Source organism: Pyxicephalus adspersus, chromosome 1, assembly GCF_032062135.1.
Source record: "Pyxicephalus adspersus chromosome 1, UCB_Pads_2.0, whole genome shotgun sequence".
NCBI lineage: Eukaryota > Metazoa > Chordata > Amphibia > Anura > Pyxicephalidae > Pyxicephalus > Pyxicephalus adspersus.
The window spans coordinates 16647005-16667269 of NC_092858.1; the positions used below are offsets into that span (position 1 = coordinate 16647005).

The 20265-nt window shown below is 36.9% G+C and overlaps 1 protein-coding gene across 1 annotated transcript in view; it reads left to right on the plus strand.

Annotated features, from left to right (window-relative positions):
* The window catches only part of CNTN5 (contactin 5), a 790266-nt gene extending 770212 nt beyond the window's left edge, over positions 1–20054 (plus strand). The window contains exons 24-27 of the mRNA XM_072402864.1: positions 9636–9822; positions 11927–12039; positions 16225–16393; positions 19331–20054. Of these exons, the coding sequence (XP_072258965.1) occupies positions 9636–9822; positions 11927–12039; positions 16225–16393; positions 19331–19428 (567 nt within the window). The 3' untranslated portion in view covers positions 19429–20054. The remainder of the gene's footprint in view (positions 1–9635; positions 9823–11926; positions 12040–16224; positions 16394–19330) is intronic.
* Positions 20055–20265: the final 211 nt, after the last annotated feature.

The following is a 20265-nucleotide window of genomic DNA, read 5'->3' on the forward strand; positions in this document are numbered from 1 at the left end:
AGTTTATTATTCAATTTAAAAAACTACAGCATACAGTAGGAATGCATGCAGTGGCTGAAAAAAAAAGGGGCCGAGTTTAAACTATTGTAATGCCAGTAAGGTAAGTGTTTGACCTCTTTTTTACTGACAGGACCAGGATCATTTTCATCTCTATCTGTACCTACTGTCTTGTATAGTTGTCCAGGCTCGTCTTCTGTAGTGAAATAGCCTACTAAGCTTTATTAAAGGCAATCTGAATCTATTTCTCTCCTCCAGATATCTCTGTACTGAGAAAACAGACAAATTTTCTACTCCACAATGGGAAAAAAACAGTGTATTGGAACTTGTGGTTTCACTTGCTTAACAGTCAGATTGTTTCCAAGCACGTTCCTAAAAACACTTTTACCATAATCATGTACTTTACAGCAAACATTGTCTGTCCCTGTTTTTTTTTCTTTTAGTCCTAACTGCCTCTATAGTTTTGCTTCAAGTCTGATCCAAGCTTTTTTTTGTTTGTTTTTTTTTTACACATTTGCCCTTAGCAGCTTCATGAACAATATTTATATTGAAAAAAGGTATATTAAACAATACAATGAAGAAGTCCCAATGTACCAGCAGAATCCTGTTCATTGCAACCTGTGAAACTTTCTGACACAGCTGTAATCTTCCACTCCCCGCAGCATAAATATTTCCTGTTACCTTTACAAGTTTATCTTTTGATTGCGTGCAAGTAGTTCTCACCAAAAAATAAGATGGCTTTTCCCTTTTCCCCTTCCTCTACTATTATGTTGTGATTTCATTTTGTGACATGTAATTTCGTAAACATCTTCCAGTATCACTAGGCTATTGAATAAATTAAATTCATGACAATCGCCGAAGAAGGAAAAAAAATCAACTTGGCGCTATTAAAATAAAGAAATAGAAGATATAGCACTGCATCAAACAGGCAGCTGCATTCATTAGCATATAAAACAGAATTCCGATGTGTTTCTACTTGAGAAAACTTTTTCAGCATAGTTGATTTCATTAGATGTTTTACTGTGTTCTATAATGCATAGTGACTTGTTTTATAGAAATAGATTGACTTGCTTCAGCCGCATTGCTGCTAGATTATACAGTCATGTTTTCTTAGGCTGCCGCCATTTATTTAAATGTTCTCCCTGTGAGGACCTCGTGAATTATTATGTACTGAAATGTTTAATAGATGCTTGGAGTGTATATTGGGAATTCTTATGCTTTCTTGCTGGAGAAAAGCCTGTAAATGGTTAGTGTCCCATTTATTACAAGTTAATATGCTGTGGAGCTTCCAGGAGCTTGGCCACTTGTCTCTGCTTGAATAATATTAAAAAAGTCAGATGTGTGTGCATGCCCTAAAATAAACCTTTCAAACCTGGTCAATTTTAAGCAAGAGCTTATCTTTTGAGACAGCAAGGTTTAAATGCAAATTTTACTTTTGCTGAAAAAATCGGGCAAATTTTTTTTTAATTCTGACTTTTGACTTGGTTCTTTAAAATGGACCTATCACCAAATAATTATAGTATACTTGAGTAAAAAACCAAGATTTTTACCCTAAAAATGAGAAAAATAATCTTGGTATATATTTGGATCCCACCAGTGGATGGTACGGTGTCCTTGTGTAAAGTGTAGAACAAAAACTTTTAGACCAGTGTTTCTTGAGTTTGTTGTACACTTTACATGATGATGTAATGCCATCTACTGGTTGCCTACAATAATGCACAAAAGATCAGTAAAAAACAACTGACCTGTCATAAGAAACTTAGAATTGCAAAGAATTTTTCTTGTAAAGGGGGGTGAGGGTAAAGATACTGAGCCCATGTGATAAATTTTTTTCTTTTAAAATTAATGTTTTAAACAATGATACATCATACGTGTATTTATTAACATTGATTTTATTGGCATTTCTATTGATTACTGTTTTAAATCTTACCAGCGCATATTGTGTCCTAGGTTTATACTAGAGTCACTGTAGTTTTCCTGTGTTTTCAGTAGGTAACTCAGTAGGTTTATATACTTAATAGTCACATTGGTTTATATTCGAGTACATGTGGAGGATCAGGTATTCAACTACCTGCAGCACAATTTTCACACAGTTACTGTAAGCTTGTTCAAGGTATGTCACTGAAACTACTCCCACCAAAAAATCTTTTTTACAATGAGTTCAGTTTACATGATATCTATATGACCGGTCCACTTAAACCTCGTACTGTGTGTAGTTTGTTTTCAGACATGGGCTTGCATGCTAAAATATCATTAATCTGAGTTCAATTTATTATCTAAGACCATGCCTTAGATATTAGATATTTGCCTTTTCGCTTCTTCAGGGAATGTAGAGACTGATAATATTAAATGTACTCGTGTCTGAAGCTGCCCAAAATGGCCCTTTTCCTTGGGTTTATTTCAAAAGTTAACGCGAATACAGATTAGCAAAAAAATACACAGCTCTTTTGCTGGATGGTCAAAGGTTATATCCACCGGTTGGAGTGTATCTTCTTCATAGATGAAAAGCTATTAGAGGGAGCCACCAAAAATCCATATAGAACTGGCTATACAAATGAGCAATTACAAAGCAGTATATGGCAAGGGACGTCCGAACAACATTCAACCTAATGGTTTCTAATTGGGTAGACTTTGCCCAGGACATTTGTTGGAAAATCATAAAGAGATGTGTAAAGAGGTCCCCTGATGATGTTCACTAATCCACTACGGGTGATGAATAGCTGATCAGGAATGACTGCTGTACATTTCTTTGGAGAAAAGCACAATGGGGTGTCACTTGGCCTCCCCCTACTCCACTGAACAGAATGGGTGTTGTGTGTTCATCTGTCACTGTAAATGATCATAAAAGATCATTCCTAGCAAAATCATCTGATGTCTATCTGGCAAGGCTTTAAAGTGGGTGCACGACCAGGTAAGCACTCCATTACTACCAACTGTATACATAGAATAAAAACCACGGACTCATTGACCAGCCTGATCAAGAACATCCCTGCCCACTGGACTGGCACTTGATCGGACTTGTAATGGGCATTGGCATGAGCATGGTCATAGGGTCTAATTTATTAAAGCTCTCCAAGACTGGAGTGGATACACTTTCCACAGTGAAGCTAGGTGATCCAGCAAACCTGGAATGGATCTAATCGAGGATTTAAAAAATTTGCAATCAAAAAGAAAATGACTTTGATGAAGTCAATTCCAGGTTTGCTGGATCACCTAGCTTCACTGTGGAAAGTGTATCCTCTCCAGTCTTGGAGAGCTTTAATAAATTAGGCCCTATGACCATGCTCATGCCAATGCCCATTACAAGATTCCCATTAATAGATTCCAAATGTTGTTTAAATACATTTTGTTATAGCAATGACTAGTGCATTACTAACTTAACATTTGCAAGCATGTTTGAGATTGGATCATCATAAAAATATGACAGCAACAGAATTCAGAAATGTGAATATCACTGCAAACTTTTGCGTAATAAATCTTTCATTAACAGTAACAAATATTAACAAACACCATGTTTACTTAATAATATATGACATTTTCCCTTTAAGCTTTTCCTGTACAAGCCATTCTTTAATGATTTTTATCGTGTATACATGACAAAGAGTGACAGTTTTACCCATTTAACTGGCTTTTGATTTATTTTATATTGTATGCATTTTATTTTGAGACTTTTGGCTTGCCTTCCAGATAAATTATCCATGTGTAAATGACCAGCTATGACAGGCATCACTTCAACGTCTGGGATTGTCCTCTATCTGCTAATGTCAACCAACATTTGGCGTCACAGAAATCGCCACGGGGCACGCTCCGCATTACCGCTGGGCCGTGTTCTAATCAGGTCACTTAGTAACCAACAGTGATATGTCAGTAACCTGGAAAAAAGGTGTAAGGTTTCCAGTCTGAAGGAGAAGGCACACTTCTAAATAGTGTTCTGGCTACTTGGCGATTGTATGTGTATAGTATATGTCCTTTGTATCGCATTATTATATCCATATGCCATATTTACTGTATCATACCCATGACTTGTGTGCAGAAATAATTCCAAGGACCTCTTATTGCCTAAACGTGTGTGATTTCCATTTAGGGTGCCAAATTGAATAAAATCAGTTTTTGATAGGGCAGAGATAGATGAGAGCTTTTGCCAGCTTGTTATTGCTATCTGTATCCCCGCCAGAGATATTTAGATTCCCTGTCATATCTATGTCTTGTGACATAAAGTGATCAGATACTTAACATTTTTTAGTTGCCACCATACCAGTAGGTGAAGGAAAATCCTTCATTGGCACTTGTCCTGGTGACAAAAGACCTTCTCCTCATTTAGGTGTGTATATGCTTAGGACAGGAAGCAAAGAAAATCTCCCCAGTGGTAAAGAATATTTAAATTTTATTTCCAGAAAGGACTCCACTTTACTACTTTATTAACTAGTCACATGATTACAATTTTAATAAAGTACATCCCAAGCCCCAAAGAATTATATGACTCCATGGTTATGTCACATGCCAAGAATTCTGGACTGCAGAGTTGGGATGAGCGAGTACCCACACTGCACAATGCTTCTCAATGACAGGGGAATTCCATTTTTTGGATGTTTATTGGCAGCAATGTGGGTATATCACAAGGGGGAGCATCAGTACTGGTGGAGGTGTACATATAATACCGAAATGCATCACCGGCCATTAATGGTGGAAGGTATGAGTTATGAGGGGGCAAATTTTGCCTGGGGATGGGCTTTAGTCCTTCCTTACTATGACATTGTTTATTCTTGTGTCAACTGTTTTTTTGTTCACTTTAACAAGAATGTGTATCCAATTTAACATCTCAAACTGATGTCAAACTAACACAAGCCATTCCATAGTACGGTTGTCCATTTAAGGCAGAACTAAACCGCCTATTCATTTTTTACCACAGGGGTCTACCACTTTTCTTTTCTTCTTCCTTTTCTGGACAAGCTTTGGCCATCTTCATTGGCAATGCCGGGATGATGTTTATTCATCCTTGGCAAAAGCATGGGATGCCAGGATTGCTGGTTTTCCCTGGCAACCAAAACTGATGTTGCGCATGCAGAGCACGGCTTTATCACCAGAAACCCAGAGTGATCGGGCAAGTAAGACACATTGCCTGTCCTTTCTGTAACAATGACCTGCCTGATTGAGCATTATTTACACTTTAAAATAGTTAAATTGCTCCTTTCTGTCAAGTTTATGTTTTTTAAAAGATTCACTCACTATTCTTCATTTCTCTAGAACAAAAAAGATAGAAAATCTAAACTATAGAGAAAATAAGACAGTTTGGTGAGGGGACAAATCTCAATGGGAACATTGTTCATAACTGTTTTAATGTAGAGTTTTCCTTCTTTTTGGAATGGTTACTTTTTAAATCCTTTGTTTTTCTGGGACAGGATATGAAAGGAAATTACTAAAAGGTGCAAAGACACCTAAAAAGGGGTTCCTATTATTTTTCTACTTTGTCTAACACATTCACCGAGGTACACAGGGCGTGTGAAGCCTGGCTCCCCTCTTCTGCTTGTGCTCCCGCTGCTGTTTTACCAGTAATTTTACCGGGACTTGTAATACAGCAACAGCTATATATACTGCTATAAAAATGGATATGAAACATGATACAGGAAACATTATTGTCACTTTGTATTTATATTGTTTTATTTATATAAAGATAAAAAGTGTTGGCTTAGATCTGCCTACAATGTTAAAGAAACCATACAAGTATTTTTTTTTCATAAAATGTGCTTCTATTTACCCTTTATTAGACCTATTAAAAATTATTTACTATCCCTCTTAGCCATTATTTTTCTACTGCTTTATTTTATTTCTATTTATTTATAATGCAATCATTGTACACTTTTTTCTTTATTTTTTTTTTCAATTTTTTGTTTTTCTGGTTAGTGCCACAACTTGTTCAACTTTGGAAAAGCATTGCATTTATGTGTATCCGGTATGCTTCATAGCACAAACTTAATTTTCATGTGTAAATAAACATTAAAAAAGTGACGCATACCTACAAAACAAATCTGTACTTTTTGTCTACAATAACACTAATGAGGGTGTTTATTAATGCTTCATAAAAAAAAAGTTTCCCAACATTTGGCTTTTTGACCACTTTTCTATTTTCCACATTTCCTCTATTCTTTGCAGTGGTTTTACACCATTTCAAACACGATTTACCAATCTAAAATAGCATGAAACAGGATTTTCCCATGTGACAAATTCATCAAACTGAATTTATCCAACATCTGTTCTTTATTAGTGAATTGCTTTACTGTACCGTTAAGCCTGTGTTATAATGTACAAAAAAGAACATCATGTCCCCCTTCCCTGAAGAATTTAGCCCAGCGTGCAGGCTTGTATCCCCATAGCAAAGGAATGGAGAGTGCAAAGTCTCCTTGCTATGCTTATCGCAGTACACATGCCCCTTAGCCTTGGGGAAGTGGGTATGCTTCGAGCGGATTTACCTCAAAAATCAGTATTCTAGCAAGGCACCCTGGTCCAATTCTTTGCAATACCAGGAAATTTGGCACTCTGACTGTACAAGAAGAGGTGCCAGCTGGTGGAGGGCTCATGTTTTACTCACCTGCATATTCTTTGGGGACAAGCAGGTGATCATCCTCTCAACAGAAAACTGCTTTTAGGGATCCCTCTGACCTCTCACCATCCTATCCATGCATTAAAGTAAGGGAAAAATTAAATTTTAATTTTCTTTTACGGTACCTGGCTGGTGCATAAGGAGGAGGCATTCTTCTATTATTTAAAAAAACAACATTACCTTAATGCCTAAACTGTGTTTCAGCACCATGGATAGCAGACCAGCAAATGAACCAAAGTACACTCCTTCTCTAGAACTCTAGAGTTCCTACAAGATTTGTTCATTGGAGAAAAATAGCTGTGACTTTACTGGATTCATCTTATCACAAGATTTGAACTAACAAGATTGACCAAGCGATTGTTGTATAATACAAAGAACTAATTTTTACAATAAATTGCTGTACTGATATCAAATTCTTCAAATTTTACCAGTGAAACTTTGATCAATACACTTTTTTTCAACCTGATAAAAAGTGCAAAACTGATATTTTTCTGTATTTTGAGCTTTGCATGCAGCTTAGCACAGCTTTGTGTTAAGATGAGGTATCCCCTATGTAGAAGCAAAGGAGCTAAGTCATCCCAACCTGGTCAATAGAGGTCCAACTCAGAAAACCGGACAAAGATGGCAAAGGCCACAACTTAGCCACCAAGGCAATCACAGCCACTGCAACATTGGCAGGGGTTGCTTTGGCCACTAAATGTGCCATATATGTGAAACATATTGCACATTATGGCAAAACCTGAGGACTGGCAGAGAATTTTTTTCGTTCATGTTGTTTTGTTGCTGAATTGCATAGCAAGAAAAACAAATTTTGCAAGGAAAAAAAAGTGTCATTTAGCAATGACAGCTATTGTAGAATGAATAATAAAGAAAGTTGCATTGTTTCATAAGGAGTATACAGGTGCAAGAGCTGAAGTGGGTAAATAACATTGCAAAACCAATTAAAATGACTTTATTCACAGGAACAATTCTTATGTTTTTGCTGTACTAAATAGAAGTGAGCTGGAAATTTTGTGTAGCATTCCAGGAACATCCATCAACCCATTTATCCCTGTTTTCCCAGCAAAGGTCATTTTGACATTGTCAGACCTCTTTCTAAACTGAATGTGACAGACACCTGTCTTAGTCTGAATAGCTGAAAGAGAATCGTCTCCTTCCATGGCTGTTTTGCTTATGCTTTCAGTAAAACATCAACCCGCTACAATTTATCCTTAGGTGTTCTGTCAGATTTTATCCATCATATTGACACCGTTCTTTCTCTATTCGGATAGTGAGAAGGGTGAAGGGTTTGTTATAAAACTGAGACTTCAGATCATTGTGTCAACAGGACTAGTTAAAGATTTATAAATAGCTCTATGTGAATGGTCTTGGCAGCAGAAGTATTTCTTATTCTGTTTGGCCAGTCCTGGGATCTAAGCACTGCAATTTCTGAACAAAATTAATTCTAAATTGGATCAGAGCTATTCCAATCTCAGATTGGAATTTGAGCAATCTGTGTTCTGATCCAACATTGATATATCGTTATTATTGGTCACTGGACAATGACAGTTGTCATCTTCCAATAGACGGATTGGCTGAGCAATACTCTACCACTGACAAATAAAGTACAGTCCAATAAATAAATAAAAATTCTGACTCCTAATTTTCAAATCTAACTGGATATAGTTCCATTTGTTTTGAAATGTAGAGCCAAACACTGATGAGGTCACCTTTGTGCTCCCCTTTCATATAAGCATTTTCAGGAATGGAAACTGACTCAGGGTGTCACCACCGCCTCTTTCTCCAAGAGATCCTAACAATTATTAGGCTTGTACTCAAGGACAGAATTGTAGTTTTTCCCCTAGGCCAGTTAGCTTGTGCTTTAGGGGTGATTATGGGAGGGCGGCCATGATGATAGGTCATTGATGGGAATCATGATGATTGTGGCCAGAACGGCCCTATGCTAAGCTCTTTTATGTATTATAATGATAATATTATAGCCACAATATTAGCCTAGGTGGCCCTGTGAGCAATCTGGGCATGCTTGCATCCACATACTCAGAACTAAAAAAATGAATGAAAAAAATGAATCTGCTCGGGTTTGCTTCTTGAACAATTTTATGCATTTTGCTAATTTTCTAGTAAACCCCTCTATAAGGGGGGCAATCTTGTTATTCTATTCAGGTAATTTGTAAGGTTAATATTCAAGGTAAAGATGTCAAGTAAAACGTATGGAAAATGGGGTACAGCCATTGAGTACATTTACCTATTACAAAATTTGATGATCGTCATCGTTTTTATGGCATGGAGCCGGTGCCCACTATGAATAATCATTTAATTTTACTATGCCTATAGTGTCTATTGATTGCTTTGAGTATTGTAAATTGTATCTAAACCCAACAACAAAATTGTAACATTTTGCAGACTTTAATGATGATGGTTGCATATTTTACAGGCTGTAGGAAACCTTCCTCTTTTCTGTGGGACAGTGTTCTGTGCAATGCTAACTGATAAGAAATTATCAGCACAATGAATTTCTATTGGGATACATTTTTTTTTATTGAACACATAATACAAACACTTTGTACTAGAGCACAAAATTGTTAGCAATATTTTTATGTGTACTAAGCCCAATAGAAATGAGGTAGTGGTTGGTCCCGTTCAGCCCATCTCACTATAGACCATTTGGCTACAACTAGATCTGTTTTGCATGACAAGTCTGCATTAAATTCTTGGGGTCTCCTACAATTTCCCTTTGAGCCCCTGCCATTATTTGTCTCTGAGTTTTATTTAGCCGAAGGTTGTTACTCCTTACCTGATGCTGAGAATATCAATGAACCTGTACTGATCCTGACCCCAGACAACCGGGCAGGTTGGCTGATAACACAGGCGTTAAACTCATCCTATCAAATCCCTGATGTCTAAAATAACCCTGCTCATTTTTGACGTCAGCCCCCCTCTTCACCGAGGGGAGTCCAGAGCCTTCAAATGGCCAATAAAGAAATAAAGTAAAAGCTTCACAGCTGCCAAAATTAATCTTGTGTGTGGTCACTGTTGGCAGGTTAGTTACTGGAATGATATGGAGCAGGAAGAGGCTGCAGAAAAAGTGAAAACAGTTGGAAATGAGTCTTCTATCATCCTGACAGAGCTGGAAGGAAATACATTATATCACATTACGGTCAGAGCATTTAACAAAGCCGGATTCGGACCTCCTAGCGCGGTCGTCCGTGGAAGCACCAAGAAATCTCGTAAGTGTCCTGTTGTTTCCATTCCATCGCTTTCTGCGTTTATTTCTCTGCTAACTGATAGTACCATGCTTCAATCACTCATGTAATTGTGGACAGAAGGATTGCCTGACTGGATTATGTTTAACTCCAGGAATAAAAAAAAAATTACCCTTGCAATGGGGCACCACCAGCACTCCATGGGTAAATGCTTGGTTATGTCTTGAGGAAACATAGGAAGGACTCTTACCTACCTTCTCCTACTCTTCCCTGTCGGTTGGAGAAGATCCTTTTCCTTCCAATGCACCATGGCCCTTGGCGTCATTTAAAGTGCAGGGGTATAGATCCTGCATTGTAGGAAATGATGTCAGTGCTTGCAATCACAGCTTGGTATAGCTTATGGCACATGGCAACTTATGGCCATGTCTTTAAACTCTGTACAGATTGCCTTGGAGAAAAGACTGCAGGGGGATTGATTGTACAGAGCAGAAGCCTGCAGGGGCTTTATACATCACTCTAGACCTGAACAAGCATTGGCCGATGGAGTCCAGAAGTAGCCCCCAAGGATATTTTTTCCCTGGAGTTAGTCTTTAAAGTCAAGCAAACCATCTTCTGCTAAAATTCATGAATCAGTAAAAAGTTTTATAGTCTTGAAAACCATAGGAAAGAGTTAAAATCCCTATGATTTTTTTTTTTATTGTGTCTGAGTGCCATTGCTGAGATTTCCTTTCACTTCTTGTCCTGGAGACGCAATAGGAAGTTGGAGAAAATCTCTAAATCAACTGAAATCCCCTTCTTAAACAACTGTCTCAGATCAAGCATGCTTATTGAAAGATTTTCCCCTTACTTCCAGTTCCAGTGACCACTATTATTTTTTGGATTTTTATCACTTTCTTCATTGTTGTTACCATTGGAAATTGTCACCTGGATAAATAATCTATCCAACGGAGACACAGACACTGTAAAAACTGACAGAGGTTCTATCTAACTAGACTTCCCCTATTGTACTAGACAGTGAGCCTGATTTACCACTAGCTTTCTATTGCCTAATGCCAGACAAATGTATGGAGCCACAAATTACCCAGCACTCTCTCCCATGCACCTTCTTGGCTTGATCAACACAAAAAATGTTTCATTTATTGATTCTGTGTAATCTATTAAAAATATTAAATAGCACATCAGCCATATATGTGCAGCTCAATATACAATGTCAGCACAACTAGGTGCCAGGATGATTTACTCCCATGTGCACACGTGCAAAAGTTTTGTCATTCCAGACCAGCCAAAACAGCTGACTATAGGAACCAATTCCATGAAAAATGCAGCAGAAAAAATAATTATCCATGTTGCATTTTCGGCAGGTGACTCATCCTTCAATTGTCAAACCAAATGATCACAATTCAATTCTCCCTCATGGTATAGACAATTGATTTTACAAATGACATATAAACGGATCCTTTGCAATTGCCTGCAAGTATTCAATGTACCATCCAACTGTTCAACAATTGATTTAAAAAAAACTGAAAAAAAAATCAATGTTCCAAAAAGAAAAAGATCAATTTTCAACCATCATTTAACCCAAACATCAATTGAAAAAGATCAAAAGAAAAACATTTTTTGATTAATTTTAATCAATTTAGTGCTAATTATCTAATCATTTGTCTAATCCATTGAAAATATTGCATAGCTTAAAAGAATGATCCATTGTAGGTTTGGATTTGCACATAATACAGTTCTACATTCTATCAGAGACAACACAAAATTGGCTTCAACCCATCATACCGGCTTTATGAATCAAAATGTTAACAGGAAGCCTCATGTGCTGAGCTGTAAAATTGTGACTGTGAAATGCTCTCTTCAGAATGTATTGAGATTTTATTCTTACAAAACAAGGCTAAGCATTGGTGACCCACACAAGAGATAAAAGGATTCCGCTTTATAAGTGAAGTTTAAGTTCAGCCAAGTAGAGTCACTATTAAAATGATGCTGCTGGAGCAAGCCATGGTTTATCAGCTTCCAGCTGTGCTGGCAGGGCTAACGGATAGACAGCAATTCTCTGGTCATGAATTGGAATATGTATTTACATTTCATTTATATATAAATTTCATTTTTTTTCCTTTTTTCCCAGCTCCCAGTCAGGCTCCGAGTATTGTGAAGTGGATACGGAATGGCTCCCATGTGTCCTTGGGCTGGGAAGCCGTCAGATCATTAGCCAATGAGTCAGATGTCATGGGATACAAGGTCAGAGTTCTGTTCTATCACAATGCATTTTACTGATTGCTTTTTTTCTATTGTTTCCAACTTTAAAAGGGGGATGGGTATAAGAAGGTGAAGGAAAGTAACAGGCCACAGAAAGACACACTTATAAATAAAGATAGCAATCAGATACTAGTACAAATTATACAAATTATATCATAAACATGTAATATATGGCAGAATGCTATGTCTTATATTTGGTGACTACATTAGTTTTATTTTATTTTATTTTTTCATTTTTATCTTGCCGTGCTGCCACTAAGGGCTTTAGCCTGGGCATATTCATGTAGTCAGGTTATTTCCCATGCAATGATCAAATCTGAATTTAAACTCAAAGTAAATTTACTTGTGACTGCTCCGTACTAAAAAAATACTCTGCATTAGGATTGGTTGGTAAAGTTGAACAAAATCCCACAACACTCACCTCTCCCTGTTCCCTTGTTGGACGCCGCCATCTTTTTCTTTTCCTCTAGATGATCTATGGCCATCTCAATTGGCCAGGCCAAGTTGACTTACCTCCTGCACAATTGCACAGGAGTTCATTCATCCCTGGCTCGCACAGGGGAAGCTGGGATTGCTGGATATTCTGACAACCAAAGCTGAAGCTGTGAATGAGCAGATCAGCGTTTTAACACATACCCAGAGGGACCAGGCAGATAGGCGGAATTATTGCAGGAGGGACATTGCTTGTCTCCTTTTGCAATAATGGCCTGCCTGATCGTGGATTCTCAAATGTGGACTTTTAGGGCTGCGTTAGATTTTTGTCATTGGAAACAAACTTTCATGAACAACAAAAGACCAAAAGATGAATGAACAGCGCCGTTCTGTTCTATGGAGGGGGAGAGGGGGGGGAAGAGAGAGCGGCACCCCAGGACAGATCCATGAATGATGTCGGACAGCCGCTGTACACATGTCAATCACATTTCCCATGCAATGTGTACCTAGACTTAGTTCCACTTTAATTTACATTTATAGAAGGAGAGTAGAGTGATAAACAAACACCTGTGTGCTACTTCTTCTTTCTCTGTTCAATCACAGGATGGAGAGGAGGGGATATGTATGATAAACTGCACCCAGTTTAAATAAAAAGAAAAGAAACAAAAGATCAGGTCTCTTACAACTGCTAGGCAGAACTCTGCTCTAAGGTGGCCTGTGTGTATCCTAGGACTGAATAGACAAACAGGGCTCGATGGACAGATTTACAGACCTCATCTATTCATTCCATCTATGTTCCCATCTATGTTCATTTATGTTTCAACTTTTTGGAGTTTTAGGCACTAAAATCATTCGGTTTGCAGACCCTTTGTTTTTTCTACAAAGGGTCAAAAGACAGAATAACAACCAAAACTTTTGCAAAAATTTTGACATTAACAATTACATTTCACTATTGGATACTATTATTGTACAATTGTAGCTACATTATATATATATATATATATATATATATATATATATATATATATACTGTATATAGAAAGGTAATCTGAAAATTCTTACAACAACCCTGATGAATAAACAAATGTGCAGAAAGTGGATACTAAAAAGTATTAGTAAATGGATTCTCCTTTACTGCACACATCTGCCCCACTGATCCACCATTGTATTACTTGCCATATACATAGGAACCATTTTATTCAGGATTTTCATTGGGTTAGCACATCCACCTCCCTACAGTCATGTGACTGCACTTACACGTGATGATTGGCTCCTTACACACCAAGGGGTGGGTTCATTGAAAAAGATCCCACCCAGAGGTGTACTACTTTTTCCTATGAGGTTTCAGTTGATTCAGGGATTTGAAAAGGTTTATAGAAATAATTTAATTAAAGCAGCCCAAAGAATAAATTGCACACACATTCTCTGACTACCTTTCAAGTCAGCAAACCCTATACTGATAGTTAAATAAAAGTCCTTTTGAAATATTATTTTGCTCTAGGTACATGCAGTAACTTGAGTATCTTAATGGCTTTGTGCTTTTTTTTCTTTAATTGCCCAGACAACTCTAACTTCTCTACACTTCCAATGTCTCTTTTCATCCCTTTGTGTTCTCTTTATCTGCTTCTAATGCTTTTATTTTACACAGAAAAAAAGAATCATACACAATGAAACAAATCTAATGCAGTTGTATATGTTTGTTTAATTTATATTTTCTAATATTTTTTAAAAGTATCTATTGAAATAAGTATGATGGGTTAGCTTTACTATCATAAAAAATCAAACTGCCATAGACACGTATGATAACTAGGGACAATATGCATTATGTTTCGATAGATGAATAATATAAAAACAAGTATGTTACTTTTTGTGTTCATATACAAAGTTACATTCACAGTGCTTCACTTAAAGCAAAACTAAACTCTAACATTATAAAACTGTGACCAGGTCCTTTATGGTACATTTACTGTACATACAAAGACATTTGTAACAGAAGAAGATAAATAAGTCAAAGCCAGTAAATATTAAAAGCAATTATAACATAGGTTTTGTCCTGGAAATACGTACACGGGCACCATACTGCGGAGTGCCCTTGTGCAATTAAAATTTTCTCTGTTGATATCAGGTAGTATTAGTACTTTGGGATTTCAGAAGTTGTAAATTGCTGTTATCCCCAGCAGATTCACACTGTTGAGATTAATAGAGATGAAGGATAAAAAAAAAATCATTGCATAGATATGAAATATCTGGAGAATTGATCATGAATACATCTTGTATGATTGGACTGTGCATTGAAGCCATTATATGTTATTAGTTGCTATTTTAGGAAGGTCGTGCTGTACTTTACAAGGTGCTAATGGAGCAGTTTATTGTTCTTTCATATCGGCTGAATTTTGGCATGAACATAATAGGTTTTTTATATTGGTACAGGAACTTGGAATAGACAAAGTTATTATTATCCGGTATTAACATAGCACCGACATATTACACAGAGCTTTACAAAGTTCATAGTCATGTCACGAACTGACCCTCAAAGGGGCTCACAATCCAAGGTCCCTACCATAGTCACATAGTCAACAGTCTAAGGTCAATTTAGGGTGGGGTGGGGGGGGGGGGGGGGTTGTAGCCAATTTTAACCTAAAGCACATTTTTTGGAGGGAGGAAACCGGAGTACTTGGAGGAAACACATGCAAACATAGGGAGAGCCTGCAAACTCCATGCAGATAGTGTTTTTGCTGTTTTTCGAACCTTGGACTTAGTACTGCAAAAGCCAGAGTGCTAATCTCTGATCCACAATGCTGCCCTAACATTACCCTTACACTTTTAGTTTATCTCCTTGACAAACCCAGCATTACAGTGGAACTAAACTAAACAGGGGTTATACTCACCTGCCCCCATTCCACTGCAGTGTTCCACTATTTTCTTCCTTCTCCTTGTCCTAGATATGGTTTTCAGCCATTTTGATTGGCCAGAATGATGTAACTCACAGGTGCACTGGAGTTCATTCAGTCTTGGCAAGAGCAAGGAAAGCCTGGATTTTACAGGGATCCTGGCAAGCAACAGTTTTTGACAGTTTCCTGGGGCAATCAGGCAAGTTAGATTGTTGTAGAGGGGATATCACCTGACCCTTTCTGTAATAGTGCCCTGACTGGTCCCAAATTTTTAAAAGTGGAACTTTAGTTCTGCTTATGTCCTTCATTAGCTTGGAGGGGAAATTTCTATAACTCAACAACTGTTAGGAGTTTCATACTTACCAAAAAGGAACAATGAAACAGAGTACAAATTATATGAAGAAAGATAGAAATGAAAAAGAATAAAAGAATAATTAAAATAGAAAAAAAAAAATCTAGCGCTCCAGAAGACTGGTAATGACCACCTGGATAATGTTTTGAGATCCAACTATCTGCTAATATCAAATAATATCCATAAAAATAACTTTGGTTAGGACTGGAACTTTGTATTTAAGAACTGGGTATAAGACAGATAACTGTCCTCTTTCCATTCACCGCAATGTGTATTTCTAGCTAAAAGGAAGGTTTCAGGCTCGGAAACAATGGAATGGCCATTCCATTCTCTGAATGATATATTTGGTATACTTCTACTTGTTTTTAGATTGAAGCTTATAGTGAGTCTGCAAAAGGTCACAGATCCGTGGCCTCTGTTTAAATCCCCCATCTGGTGTTCTACCTTCATATTAAGGCATAACAGGTAATTTTTCTATTTCTTAATCCGCAGGTCATGTTGAGACAAGAAGGTCACAGCAACAGCCAAGTCATCCAAACACAGACAACATCGGCAGTGGTTCTGCTGCCTGATTCCGGCTTTTATATCATAGAAGTACGAGCCGTTAGCGAGGGTGGAGATGGGACGGCAAGCTCTCAAATCAGAGTGCCGTCTTATTCAGGTAAGCCTAGTTCTCTGTTCTGTAGAGTTGTTTATACTGAGGCTTAAGCTTAGATTGTACAGTGTCTTTTTATAAATTCATCCAAGATTCCCACATATTTCCAATTGGATTCAATTGGAAAAATGAATGAATCATGGCTGGAAGTTGCATGAACCTTAAGTTGAAAACATTATAAACAGACCACTAGATAATCATATTTCCCCAGAATGTATTCTGTATATGATTGAAATGGCAGACTAATTCCATTCTTGTGCAGTGTGACATTAATGCCACAAGCCTTTTAAAGGGCATGTCCAGTCAAACCATAATGATAATATGACATCAGTGTTGTGAATTGAATCACATGTTGACTGTTTAAATCACTTATGGACTCTTGGCAAGGTATCTATCAAATTTACCAACATGCCAACCTGCTGTGGAAATTGCAAATTAACAATATTGTTGTGAAACGTCCTGTGTTCAGGGCTCTCCATAAGCTTAAATGTCCCAGCAGGTCTGTATACCTAGAAATTGTATTTGTAAGCAAAATAAATAGGTGCATTCTAGATGATATGCCCTGAGATTCAGCTTTAACAAAGCTTCAATCAAGTTTCAGTCATTTTCACCCAAGCATATTACCAGCACAGAATCCATCCAACTTTTCAGAGATTGGGTGAATTTGAGAGTACCAGTAATACATTCTTGCTTTTGTAAATATGGCTGAATTTTGTTTGAGGCTATTTTGGATGGGTGAGTTTTGCTTGAAAATGGGCAAGATCATGTTTTACAACACAGGGAATGTTAAAAAGTTAATCTGGGCATGGTGATATTGGCATATATCCACCAATTCTGCTGGCACAAGATCTCTAAATATACCCCACAGTATGTGGGGTAAAAAAAGAAAGATAAAACCCTGTCTCATACACCCCAACCAGAAGTGTTAACACCCATCTATATTTACATGTATGCATGCAGTTACTGCATGTGGATTCACATCTGGCCCTGATTGCAAGTTAAATGGACTTGTTTGTTAAACACACAAAAAGTAGACATTCCTATTGGTTCCAAAGAACAGGGAAGATATGGGTTGGATGTGGGAACTAAAACACAGTGAAGCATACCTCTAAATGAAATGAAGATCGTTCAATCAGATGGTTTTAAACGTGCCCCATTACCCAGGGTTCCATTTACAAAGCTGCTTTGATGGATCAAATGAGACATTACCTATTACATGCCTATTCCTGAGCACTGTAAATGTGCGCAATGAATACACAATGAGCCATGAATGTCCTGTAATGAGTATAGAGGTGTCAGCGTTGAATTTGCATTAGGTCTGATCAGAAATTCTCAGTAAACATTGCAAAGTGCTCTAATAGATCATTTTGTTTCTCCACATGTAAATGAGTTCCTGCTTCTTCTATCATTTAGCCCAGCTGATATAAAAAAGCCTTTGAGATGGCATTTAATAGCCTTGATCAGAATAATGTCCACCTGACAGCACTCTGCTGAGGCCCATGTTGGGTTAATCAGAATCCATAGCTCCGTTACTCTTTTTTTAAATGATCATTTATATTTATACATTTAAAGCCACATACGTAGGTTCCAATCTGCTTTTTCTTTCCTATTAAAGACTACCCATGGCCACATCTAAAGTATTTAAAATTGCTTTGTCCGACTGATCAATCTATTCCTTACTCCAGTGTCCAATTGTCCCTCACCCAACTGGTTTCTAATTGTGATGACCAGTCTGTCAACCCACCCTTTGCCAACCCGTCTTGTAGCCATTTCTCCTGCCAATGTTCTCCAGCACCCATATCATCATTCAGTGGTAGGGCAACCAACTAGATTCCATTTCTGGAGTGCAAAGGATCCAGCTTTCGGCTGTTAAGGGTCTGTAATGTATGATATATGCCAGTCCATCATCTTGCAAAAGCAGCCAGTAGATTATTCACCAGCATGGAAGGGGTGCATAAAATTTTGGTTATTTTCGTGATTGGAGTTTGGCATTAATTATTACCAACAGCTTTGTACTGCTATGTTTCACCTGTTTGAATAGAAATGGTATCTTTTCAGTGGGCAGTTATACTATAAAGCTGTTGGTAAAATCTAAAAAGATTTGTACAACCAGGCAGTAATCTATGGCCAGCCAAATGTTGACTTTCAGGCATGCCAATTAATACAGATGTATTTAAACATTAAAAACAAGCTAATAATTCTCTAATGTACAAATCACCACAAGATGAAGCATTTTCAATTATGTAATAAAAAGACAGTCTAAATTTGATAGTAAAATTATCAAAAACTGTAACAGTCACAATAAAAATAATATTTTAGAAAAATATTATATTGATAGCCCTAGAAGTGGTCCCTCCATAAGTTTTTTTGAAATATCAAGCAAGGTCTGGATTCCCATAAATGCTAGATAGAGTTCACCTGCCTGAGGTTAGTCATTGGCTAGCACAAAGCAAGTAGGAGAGGAATCATGAAGATTTGTGGAGATACATCAGAGGCATCTTAAACCCTGACACGTTTCACCATATTGGCTTCTTCATGGGAGATGAAGACAAACAGTTATAATGAAGTACATGTGAGTAAGGTTCTCTAACAATTTTTTAGAAATATATATAATAAATAGCTCAATAACTATCATTAGTCAAAATATGATAAAGCCAACCAATTAAAGTTGAACTCAAGTAAAAAGTTCATGGAATACATATATGGAGGTGTTTACCAGCCAAATGATTTGTACTTCTGTTCATTTAGTTCTAAAATTTACAGAGCTAAGCATCCTGATTTTTCTGTTTACAATTAGGAAATACTAGAAGGTCTTGTCCGTCCCCTTGCCTTTAGAATTTTTTTAATATATATTATGATAAAAACTTTTATATATAATACTATGTTATAGAAAAGAATATATACTTAAAATATTTGAACTAAACATTTTTTTTTGTTTTCCAGGGATAACAAACGCACAGTCAACGCTACACAATATTTCAGCCTCTTCATCTTCTTTAACTTTGCTATTGGTACTGGTTATTCCAACAACATCATGGTGAAGACCGATTATTTTTTATTGGTTTTGTATTGATGACAGCATAATAGTTACCGGCTCTTTGAAAACATTGAAAGCCTGGACCTAATCGAAAACACCCAAAGACTATGTGAAAATCAAAAACATCTACAAAAAGAACTGGAGATACTGCAAATTTTTGGTTTCTTTTCTTTTTTTTTCTTTTTTTTTTTATAAAAATATATATATATATGTAAAAAATAGACTTTGCAAATAGCCTTTATGAGCTTCTGTAAAGAAAATGGTACAGTAACTATGGTCAAATGCTCTGGTTTTTTTCTTCTGTTTTTTTCTTAGCAAATTACTGGAGCGTATACCTTGACATTGTTGAAGCAGTGGTGTGAAATACTTATGTGGAATTGAATGATATGCTATGATTTGCAGGTATAGATCTGGTGTTATGTACACTCTTGTTTCGTTCTGATAAAATACAAATGTAAACGGCGACAAAACTTACAGCTAATGTATGACATTTTAATTCTCAGCTGCATTCACAAACCTAGTTTTACTGTAAATTGTCAGTTTAAGCCGGTATTAGGGGATGTGTTCTCTTGATTAAAGCACTTAGAAGGTATTGTTTTAAAATGAAAAATAAATGATTTTTTTAAAGAACATGGTTTGTAAACAAGATTAAGCTGAATTGGTGTTAATTTATTTAATTACTGAGCATAGTCCTATGATGATCTTACTTGGCCAATAACATTTGTATGGGGAAATAGGAAACGCTTTTTTATTAGTCACCCCTGACCTGTGCAGGCAAACCGAATCAATTAATTGCAAGGAACTGATCGGGCATCCAGGATAAATTTTCCTGTCCGAGCAC